The sequence below is a fragment of the Anopheles coluzzii genome, chromosome 3 (genome assembly GCF_943734685.1).
Source record: "Anopheles coluzzii chromosome 3, AcolN3, whole genome shotgun sequence".
Lineage (NCBI taxonomy): Eukaryota > Metazoa > Arthropoda > Insecta > Diptera > Culicidae > Anopheles > Anopheles coluzzii.
In genome coordinates this window covers 10,535,446-10,545,811 of record NC_064671.1, presented here as the reverse complement: position 1 = coordinate 10,545,811, position 10,366 = coordinate 10,535,446, and the positions used below count along the sequence as shown (strand labels likewise).

Sequence of the window (10,366 nt, the reverse complement as noted above, 5' to 3'; positions counted from 1 at the left end):
CTTTTGGGGGTTGTGGTTATGGAATAATATTTCCCTACCTGCAACCCCCCTGTATAGGAGCACTGCTAGTCTTGGGTTACCTGGGTATTTCACAACATAAACATTACTGTCCGGGTGCATTTTAATATGTATAACAAACCCTCTATTTAATTTTAAACGGAGAACAATTCGAAAAGGTCTTATTCACAGCGAATGAAAATGCAATGTTGCCGCTAAAACACCTGATAAGTGAGGTAAGGCGATAACTAGCCTTGGAGTTACAGCAACACCATGTAGTTCCTATCCCCTAAACAAAATCATCTAATACGACACAGTTACAAGATTCCCACTCAAAACCTTACAACCCTTATGATCATCAAGCGTTCCGCAGTTAAAGTTCGCATAAATTATACTAAAATATTACGTACTTACACTTATTTATGTGATTATTCGTATCGTAGCCAATTTAGTACCTTCCAGCATCTCACACAAAAACAAACAACACACACACACACATACACACCTCCGAAACGTCAATGTTGTGACAAGTGACGTCATCACTCGCTGAAGGTAGTCGCACAAACGGACGCACATGGATTTGATACAAACACGGGCCATTTTAAATTTATTTGTAAACTTTAAGCTTAAATCACAATCGGATACATTTCCTTTCTCTTAAATCTGTAACTTGGACAGTACACTGCCCAATTCCTCTTCCATCCCAACAACGTCCTGTACCGCCGTTCCCGGTTGCTCAGATGTATCCAGTGTTTCCTGCTCCATCTCTTCCGATGCTTCCCTGAGTATTGCTTCCTGTTGCTCCGGTGCGTACCTTCTTTCTACAATTTTCAACTCCCCAAACAACAATTCGTCCGGTTGCAGCGGCTTTTTCACATCTGTCTCACGGTACACCAGCTGCCGCCCGGTAATGAGCCGGAATTTCGGAATGTCCTCCTGGTCCCGCAGCCAAAGCGGGCTCGTCAGCATCTGCTGCTTGATGTAGTTGGACGCTTTGTAGCAGTCGCCGCTGCAAAAGTTTTTCCTCTCCGTAATGTCGAACACCTTGTTCTGCGTCACCGAAATTACGTACTGTTGCTTCGGTATGCTAAAAAGGGGGCGTATAGCGGTTTAGAACCTTTTAAAAGATTGCATTTAACGAAGGATTTGCTTACTTTTTCAGTTCATTGTCACACAGCGGATAGCCACAGATCTTCACAATCGCCCGCTCCTGTACAATGTCCTCCATGTGGCATTGGTTGATGTCCTTCAGCAGTGTGAGCAGCTCATCCTCCGTGCGTCCCGGCTCGATAAGCGTTTCCACTACACGCTGTGCCTTGTCGTTGCATTCCTTTTTCTTGCGCAGAGCTTTCTGAAGCTGTTCCTTGCTGGGAAAGTGCATAAAGGACACGAGAGCTAAGTGAAATTATTCGGCTAAACCTCGGCAAACAGACACGCAGAGGGGTCTCTCTTACCTAAAATTCCGCGCCCGTTTCGGTAACTTCGCTCGATTTACCTTTGTTGCCGGCTGCTTGGGTGTTTGGTCATTCGTGAAAACATTCAAATCTTCATTCCACATTTTAACTTGATTTCGTGGCCGATTTGCTTTCGGTTTTGCAATTTGCTTTCCTTTTTTTTTGGAGTTGCAAATGGGATGTAAACAAACCAACCGTTTGACAGTTGATTACCATTGCCCGGTGCAAAAGCTATGACAGTTCCAAGACATGCATTTGAATATCACGGGAATGCCGTTAATCTTTCTACATAAACTTATACTTCTTTTGCGTTTTTACGTTTTAATTTCTATTTTCGGCGATTGATCCTGTTCACCAGACAAACCGCCCTGCTGTTTGCTCGCCAAATGATTTCCACCATTACCACAACGCGCTACATGCCTCTTCAGCAAAACAGCTTGCGTAAACCGTCTCCCACATTCTGCGCAACCGAACGGCTGCTCGCCTGTATGCGTCCGCTCGTGCATCGACAGTGCGTGCTTGCGCGTGTACGATGCGCCACAAACCCCGCAGCTAAACGGTTTTGCTCCCACGTGCGACAACTCGTGCCGCTTTCGGTCCGAAATGTGATAGAATCGTTTCGAACACAAGCTACAGGCGTACGGTTTCTCGCCCGTGTGCAACCGTTGATGCAACCGTAAGTGCTGGCCCGTTTTAAAGCGGGCACTACACTCACCACACTGGTACGGTTTCTCCTCCGAGTGGCACAGCTGCAGATGCTCCTTCATGTTTCGCTTCCGCGCAAACCGCTTCTCACAGTAGCAACATTCGAACGGCTGCTCGTCACGGTGGCAGATTTGATGGGACTTCAGATTTGCCTCCGAGTAGAAGCGCTTTTCGCACAGCTCGCACGCAAACGGACGCTCGCCGGTGTGGGTCCGTTCGTGGATCGTCAGTGCTGCTGAGCTGCCGGCCCGGAAGCAGCACAGCTTGCACGCGAAATTGCGGATGTGCACGTTCGAGCGAACCAGCTGATGAACGCGCAAATTCTTCGACGACCCAAACGCTCGAAAGCACACGTGGCACTTGAACGGTCTTCCTGGCTCTTGATTTTCGCGATTTTTGCGTAGCTTAATTGCGTGCATTTCCTGCGCGTGTTTTATCAGCGCTGGTTCGTCGGTGAAGCTCTGAGAGCAGTGTGTAACGCAGCAGAAACGAAGATTTGATGCCTCCAGGGGCAGTAGATCGATGACTAGTGAAGGTTCCTCTTGCTCAGCAGCATTACATTCCAGGTCGTTTAATCGCTGGTAGCATGCTTGACACATCACTCTACCCGTGTTCGTACCCGAAGGACAGCCGCTCTGCTGAAACAGATACGTCGGTTCGGTGTCGTCGATCTGCTTCCCGCAATCGCTACATAGACAGGCCGTTAGCCGTTCGATCGTGGTAGAATCTTGTTCCAACGATTCTCGCGTAGCAGACGTTGCTGTGCACGATGCGATAGATTCCTCGACATACGTTTCTGCACACAGTGTCCCATCGCTGTGCAGCTGGGCCGATGTGCGCAGAGTGCTGTCTGAGGTTAGCAATCGGTCCCGAAACATCGACACCATTTGCAGCTCGATGTGGCATCTTGCGCAGATGCTTTGTGGAAACGAATCATCTTCTGCTATCTACAAATGAAGAGTAATTTCAGTTGGCAAAATAACAACGACATCGACTGGAAAGATGCTGCTAACAAACCTGTACACCGAACAAATCGTTCAGCAACTCTCCGATTGTTAAGCCATTTATGTACGATTGGAAAAGTGACGCCGTTTGTCCGTCCTCATCGCTTGTGCCCTGTTTCAAACACACTCTACACTGCATTTTACTGCTGCAGACACATATCCAATTTCGATTTATCCTGAAGAAATTGATTTTTGAGCAATTGTTTGTTTACATTTTTTGACGGACACCCGTTAGATTTGACAGCTGATTCTGACGTTTGAAACAGTTCAAACAAAAACAACATTTCGGGGAATTTTTGGTGGCAGATGCGTTGGATTTCGTGAAAAAGAAAATTGGGTTTCAATGAACAGTCCATCGAAATGCGGAAGGTAAAGTATTGTGTTAAGAAAAATGGTAATTCAATGCTTTAATAACCTGTCTTCTACATTGTTTCAGTCATCGGCAAATGGCTGTACAGCGAGTGCGAGCGACAACCAAGTGCTGGAACCACCAGCGACTCCAGCAAACAAAGCAACCGAGGATGAGGATGATGATTCGGATTCCGATGAAAATCCCAGCCATCTGACGATTGCATGTCCGGAATGTGGCAAAATGTTTGCCGATCGGAGTGGCCTTCGTCGGCACGAATCGGTCCACACGAAGGATAAGCCGTACCTGTGCGAAAAATGTTCCCGCTCGTTTACGCAGAAGACTAGCCTTGTGCGACACATGCTCATTCATTTGCGCGAGAAAAACTTTCCCTGCACGCACTGTACGATGAAGTTCCGGCAGAGGGTTAACCTGGACGCGCACGTCAAACAGGTGCATCCGCCGGCGGACGATCCGGAGTTGGAAAACCGGTTCCACTGCAAGAAGTGTCCGTCGGCGTTCAAAACGGCCGGACGGTTAAGGGATCACCGGGCCCGACTGCACGGCGAGATGGTCATATTCGACCAGTGTGTGAAGCGCACACCGAACGTAACGAAAGAAGCCTCCGAAGGGTCAGAGGACAGTGATGAAGCGTCCCAAGAGGAAGATTCACAATCGTCAGCACAGGACACGGAGCAGGAGGACAGTGAGATAGTGCAAAAGGTAATCCCCAGCCGCCGGACCGAACATCTGAAGGGTAAAACGCCCCAGCGACGGCATGAGTGTGAGGTGTGCAAGGCAGCATTCCTGAAGAAGGCACACCTTGCCCAGCACATGGTGTCGCATCTCGGGTTTAAAGAGTTCCGGTGCGACGTTTGCGACAAAACGTTCTCCACCAAACAGTCGCTCAACAGCCACACCGTGCTGCACGCGCAAACCGAGTTGCCGTTCAGTTGCGACGCCTGCGGGGAATCGTTCAGTCGTCGCGCAACGCTGAAAAGGCATCAGACCATGCTGCATGAGGAGCAGAAACATTCGTACCGGTGTCCTTACTGTGGGAAACGCTGTCGTTGGTATCACAACTGCCTCACGCATATCAAACGCTTTCATCCAAAGACGGACGGGAAGGAACTGTTGGATCCGATTAAAGAACCCGTCACGAACGGTGATCATGAGGAGACAGTTCCTTTGGCAGGAAATGAAAGAGAATAAAATTGCATTTAGCTTCTCTATAGCCACTATCGTACAGTCTTGTATTTGCTGGTTGATTCGCGTCTTGTTTTTTCGCCCCGGCTTATGCACAAAAAGTAAGATCAGTTCAGCGCAATTTCAAACCATTGCTTTGCTCATTATCTCATACGCCGCATCTTCCTCCTTGTCCGGCGACATCTCGTCCACCTCGTACCCGAGCCGCCGGTAGAACCGCATCCCGTCCTCGTTGTTCTTCAGCACCGTCAGCACCACCCGCTCCATGCAGAAGTGTCGTGCCATCTGCTCCAACGCTTTCATCATGAATGCGCCCAGCCCTTTGCGCTGGAATTCCGCCTCCACCTGCAGCTCGTAACAGTACAGCACGCTACGGCCGTAGTCCAGATCGAAGCGAAACATCGTGTACGCAGCCGGCTTGCGGGTGGCCACATCCGTCGCAACCAGATACCGGGCCCAGGCTTTGTTCAGATCCGCCTGCTTGATCTTCGGCTGCCAGCCTAAACTGCACGCCCGGTACTGTGGGCCCACGTTGCGTTCCGCCAGCTTGAACGCCCACTTGAGCAGCTTCGGGTCCATGTCGGCCTTGCGCTTACACTGTAGCTTCAATTGCAGCTCCTTTCCATCGCTCGCGGTGCATTTGTAGGACAAGTATTCGGGAAACTCCGCCAGCGGGTTTGTTTGCTGGTTGGCCACCTGCAGACACTTTTGCTGGGAGGTTGCCTGATTTCGGGACACTGTTTCCGTGACGGACATTGTGGATCGGTCGTATTTGCCTTGTTTAGGTAAAATTTAAATATGATTTGAGTGCAAAACACGACGCTGCTGCAGGAAGCTTTTTAAAAACAGATCAAAACGCGCGCATTCCAGCATCGCTTCGGCGACATGACAGCGGGCCTGTCAACCGTCTGACAAATGTCAACTTTCCATCCTGAACAGAAATGACAGTTCTCCACGCAACAAAAACAACACAAACAAGCACGTGCGTGGATCGGCCCACTTGCGCGGGGGAAGTGTTTCTACAAAATTTCCTTATTTTCCCGTGGCCAGAAACCGTGTTTCTTCTTTTTTCACCATAAAGTCCCCCCACACACGCCACAATGAGCGAGCTAGTCGAGTTGCGCCGTGAGCAGGCGATCCGCGAGTACGAGTGCATGAAGCACCTGAACCTGTTCACCGACGCAGAGATCCAAAGCATCAAAAACAAGCGCCACTATCACGATTTCAAGATCGAGCGGCGCACGAAGCGTTTGTCCGACTTTATCAACTACATCGCGTACGAGTGCAACGTCTTTCATCTGCTGCTGCAGCGCCGCCAAAAGCTACACATCAGCGCGGAATGGACCAGCCTGGAGCAGAGCATCCACCAGCGGGTGCGGGTGCTGTACAAGCGGGCAATGGCCCGGTTCGCGGCCGAGTATCGCGTCTGGACCCACTTCCTGCAGTACTGCCAGATGCGCCGGTTCTTCACCGAAGGGTCGCGCGTGCTCGACCAAATGCTGGGCTACCACGGCGACAAACCGAAGGCGTGGCTGTGCGCGATCGAGTGGGAGTACCGGCAGGCAAACAACGCGGCCCGGGCCAAACACTACATGCTGCGCGGTCTGCAGCGCCATCCGGAGTGCCGCGAGCTGGCGATTGGCTTCATCGGGATTCAGCTGGAGGAGGGCAAGAAAGTGGTGGAAAAAGCACGCGAAAGCAAGCAAGGACTGGTGGTGAAGGGTAAAGGGAACGATCCACCGCTGGACGAGCCGCAAGAGCTGGAACTGGAGAAAGCGCTCAAAACGGCGCAGGTGGTGTACAGGAACTTTGAGCATAAGGATATGCGGTTTTACGAACAATTGCTGAAGGAGTTGAAGGAGCACTGCCCGCTGTCGAATGCGCTGGCAAGACAAGCGGTAGCGGAAATGCGCGAAACGCTCACGGACCAGGAAGCCATGTGGCATCTGCTGGCGAAGCTTGAGCTCGAGGGAGATGCGTTCGTGACGAAGGAAGCAGAGCAAACGAAACCGCACGAACGGTTGGCAAAGTGTCTCGCCGTGTATAAGGAAGCTGTCGAACGGTTGCCGACGAAGAAAATGCACAGCCTGTGCATTGAAACGATGCTTCAGCTGAACTCCTTGGAGGAGTCGGAGCACGATGAGAAGGCGAAGCGGAAAGCGCTTGCCGGTGCGTTCAAGCGAGCGCTCGTCGATGATCTGCTCGACGAGGATAAGCTGCTGCAGTACTTGAAGCTGCTGCTGCACAACAGCAACCCCAACGAGGAGCTGGTCATGAAGGTGATCAACAAAGGGCTGGAACAGTATCCCGCCTCGGTCGACGTTTGGTCGGCTTATCTGCGCTATCAAATCCTGCAGAAAGTGGGCGCAGACGAGCTGGAGCGCACTTTCAGCAAAGCGCTCAACACACTGCCCGAACGTGTCAGTCGGCTGGTGCTGTGGAAGCAAATGTTTCAATACTACAGCGAGCGGCCCGCTTTGCAGGGCACACTGGAGCAGCTGTTTCGACGGGCCATCGACCAGGAGCCGGAAATTTCGAACCACTATCAGCCACTGTACCTCGACTACCTGATGGCGTCGGTCGGCGAGAATCTGGCCAAGGTGAGGAGCGAGTACCAGCGGCTGGTCAGGAACTACACCACCCCGCTCGAGCTGCACACGAAGATGGCAAGCTTGGAAGCGTCCCAAACGCCGCCCGACGTTAGCGAGTGGCGCAAGTGTTACGAGCACATGACGCTGTTCTATGGCAAGCAGGATGCCACCGTATGGCTGCAGTACGTGCAGTTCGAGCGCGATCACGGGCAGCCGAAGCACATGCAGTCACTGTACGAGCGGGCAAAGGGTGCGCTGGACGAAGATTCGTTCGCGACCTTCATGGCGGAGTACGAGCTTATTCGCAATCCGTACATTGTTCGTTATTAAGTAAATAAAGCGTACAGGCAAAAAGCGTTTCTGTAACAAACAATTTGTACGACTCTTCTTTTTCCCCTCTTCTTTATCTTACAATTCCAATCCTGCCAAATCATCATCATCATCGTCCGGGCTGAGAAAGCTATCGAAGCAGGCGTTTTCTTTTGTGTTTGTACTGCTTGTTGGCTGTTGCTTCGGCGGGACAGCGGGGCTAGAGCGCTGCACAAACCCATCTAGTGTGCCTTTTCTCGGTCCACCACCGGGTGAGAGGGATTTGTTAAGGAACGGTTCTATATTCCCTGCATTGCAGGGCGCCTGCACGCTGGATGCGTCGGAGAAATCCTCATTGCACAGGCCAACGCGGCTGAGCGTTTCCTGCTTGCGCTGCAACATCGTCCAGATGATGTCGTCGGCCGTTTTCTTCGCGAGAAGGTAGCGCACGGTGACGTTATCCGCCTGGCCGATACGGTGGGCGCGGCTTTCGGCCTGTGCTAGGGTCTGGAGGGAAAAGATTGCTTTAAAGAAGGTAAAAAGCGAAAAGAGATTGGTGTCACTTACACTTGGGTTCCAATCAAGCTCGGCAAACAGCACCAAATGAGCCGCGGTAAGTGTAATGCCCGCATTACACGCTTTCAGTGAGAGGACAGCGGCGCGGCAGGTTGCTTTCGATTGGAATCTTTCCACCAATGCCTGGAAGAGGGTTTGAAAGAGAGTTAATGGAGAGTTTCTGTATCTTTTCTTTGCTACGCTCCAACTTACTCCACGTAGATCCGATCGCGTTGAGCCATCGATACGAATAAAGTCAACCTTCTGCTTCGATAAACTCTTCTCGATGGCATCGAGCATGACGTGATGGTGCGCAAACACGATAAACTTCTTATTCTCCTTTACAACTTCCTTCAGATAGGCACTATTGGGGAAACAAAAGAACAAAATTCTTATTTAAAAAGTCCAACAGCGAAAAAAACCTTTAATTCTTACCATACGGCCGGTGCTTTCGCTTCCGCCGTTACGCTGTAGTATTTAATCAACGCTTCCTCCCGCTGCCGTCCCTTGCTGGTGCTGTAATCCGCCGCATACGAGCTCATATTACCCTCCACCTCCTCGTTCGTCCACAGATAGGACGGATCGAGCACGACCGTTTCCCGGTTCTTCTCCGTCAGCTCCGACATGACCTCGTCCTTCGTCCGGCGGATCATAAACTTGCGCGCCAGCAGCAGATTCAGCTCAGCCAGATTCGACTGCCCCGTTGCATCCCAGCCAAAGTTGCTCTGCTTGCCGGCACAGTACCGCGTACTGTACTCCTTGAAGCTACAAAACTTCCCGTCCAGCATCTGCAGCTGCGTAAACAGTTCCACCGGCCGCGACAGGGCCGGCGTCCCGGACAGCAACACAACGCGCCGTGCCCTTTTCGCCAGCGCCATCGCGACGGTGGTACATTTCGCTTTAAAGTTTTTCAGCGTGTGCGACTCGTCAAAGATCAGCATACCGAAGCCACGATCGAGCAGCTTCTCGCCGCAGCGCTCCATCATCGAGTAGCTGGCGATAAGCACGCGACACTCGCCAATGTAATCCTGGCCACCGTTCAGCGCTGCGATACTGTGCACGGGAATGTGGGGCAACAGCTGGCGGATCTTGTGCGCCCAGCTGTCGCGCGTCGAGGCCGTGGTGCAGACGAGCAGTGGCCAATCTTGCTGGTAGAAATCGGCGACCGCGATCGCTTGGTACGTTTTGCCCAGCCCCATCTCATCGGCAATCAGCGCCCGTCCGCCCTTATCGATGGCGAATGCGACTCCTTCCTTCTGGAAGGCAAGCAAACTTTCCACCAGGGATGGTTCGATTGCATTCAGACATATTCTGCTCGGTTTTGGCTTCGGACCACTGGCAAACTCTTGCATCACAAACTTGGGAATGCCACCGAGCACCACGTGCGGGTTGAGGGTGGCAATGCGTTCCTGCAGCAGGCTGTAATCCTTCATCTCGAACGTCCACTTTTTCGAGTTTGGTTCTGCAAAGGAAGTGGAAGGTTTAGTGGAATGAAATAATGACTCTCCGCACTTGTGTTTTACCGTAGCTTTTAGAAGGAATTTGTTTGAAAATATCGATCATCTGCTCGTTGAACCCATTCGTTTCGACGACGAACCGTGTGTCGGACACGATCGAACAGGCACAGGTAACCGTCCGAACGAAGACCGGTGCCACCTTGGAGGGTGTTGCGTTTTTCGGTGCCGGTTTGGCGTACGGTACCGCCGGTGGGCCACGCTTAGCCTGGAACGATGAGCTCGATTTGCCAAACGATGATTGATTGCCACCGTAAAATGTACTGATAGTGAGCGGAATTTTGTTGTTCGCTCCTGTTGCTGCTGCTGCTGCTTGTGCTGGCAGGACATTGCTTCGTTCGGTGGCTGGTTTACCGCCGCCACTGCTGTTAGTTTGGCTTTCTAGACACTTTTTGCGCGCATTCAACCGTTCTATGGCCATTCGACGCTTTTCGGCTATTTCCTCGGATGTGCAGGACATTTTCAGGACATAACATTAGTGGTCAAAAACAGAGAACTGATCGCACGGTAACGAACACGAACATTGCAAAACAACACACACACGACAATTGTGATTGCCGCGCAAATTGAAGTTGCTGAGACCTTTGTTGCTGCATGGGCATGTTGTGAATGAGTTTTTAAACTGGAATTAATGTAAATTATTCTATGATAGTTGTGTGTATTAGAAATAATTCCATCAATG

The 10,366-nt window shown here is 51.3% G+C and overlaps 6 protein-coding genes across 6 annotated transcripts; 2 read left to right on the top strand and 4 right to left on the bottom strand.

Annotated features, from left to right (window-relative positions):
* Window positions 1-576: 576 nt before the first annotated feature.
* LOC120959914 (putative RNA polymerase II subunit B1 CTD phosphatase RPAP2 homolog) lies at window positions 577-1,555 on the bottom strand. Its single transcript, XM_040383680.2, has 3 exons — window positions 1,452-1,555; window positions 1,152-1,364; window positions 577-1,084 (listed from the first exon to the last, which is right to left on the bottom strand). The coding sequence occupies exons 1-3, from the start codon at window positions 1,553-1,555 to the stop codon at window positions 655-657; spliced, it is 747 nt and encodes a 248-aa protein (XP_040239614.2). The 3' UTR covers window positions 577-654.
* Window positions 1,510-3,381, bottom strand: LOC120959909 (zinc finger protein 33B-like). The gene is made up of 2 exons (XM_040383671.2): window positions 3,174-3,381; window positions 1,510-3,103 (listed from the first exon to the last, which is right to left on the bottom strand). Exons 1-2 carry the CDS (start codon window positions 3,297-3,299, stop codon window positions 1,766-1,768), a joined length of 1,464 nt encoding a protein of 487 aa, XP_040239605.2. The 5' UTR covers window positions 3,300-3,381; the 3' UTR covers window positions 1,510-1,765.
* A 46-nt stretch (window positions 3,382-3,427) lies between these two features.
* Window positions 3,428-4,743, top strand: LOC120959912 (zinc finger protein 681-like). Its single transcript, XM_040383678.2, has 2 exons — window positions 3,428-3,529; window positions 3,597-4,743. Exons 1-2 carry the CDS (start codon window positions 3,521-3,523, stop codon window positions 4,719-4,721), a joined length of 1,134 nt encoding a protein of 377 aa, XP_040239612.2. The 5' UTR covers window positions 3,428-3,520; the 3' UTR covers window positions 4,722-4,743.
* LOC120959915 (N-alpha-acetyltransferase 40) lies at window positions 4,724-5,574 on the bottom strand. The gene has a single exon (XM_040383682.2). It carries the CDS (start codon window positions 5,469-5,471, stop codon window positions 4,839-4,841), a length of 633 nt encoding a protein of 210 aa, XP_040239616.2. The 5' UTR covers window positions 5,472-5,574; the 3' UTR covers window positions 4,724-4,838.
* Window positions 5,575-5,680: 106 nt separating this feature from the next.
* On the top strand, window positions 5,681-7,657 carry LOC120959908 (U3 small nucleolar RNA-associated protein 6 homolog). The gene has a single exon (XM_040383670.2). It carries the CDS (start codon window positions 5,816-5,818, stop codon window positions 7,634-7,636), a length of 1,821 nt encoding a protein of 606 aa, XP_040239604.2. The 5' UTR covers window positions 5,681-5,815; the 3' UTR covers window positions 7,637-7,657.
* LOC120959906 (SWI/SNF-related matrix-associated actin-dependent regulator of chromatin subfamily A-like protein 1) lies at window positions 7,639-10,305 on the bottom strand. Its single transcript, XM_040383666.2, has 5 exons — window positions 9,694-10,305; window positions 8,606-9,632; window positions 8,384-8,534; window positions 8,183-8,314; window positions 7,639-8,122 (listed from the first exon to the last, which is right to left on the bottom strand). Exons 1-5 carry the CDS (start codon window positions 10,142-10,144, stop codon window positions 7,715-7,717), a joined length of 2,169 nt encoding a protein of 722 aa, XP_040239600.2. The 5' UTR covers window positions 10,145-10,305; the 3' UTR covers window positions 7,639-7,714.
* Window positions 10,306-10,366: the final 61 nt, after the last annotated feature.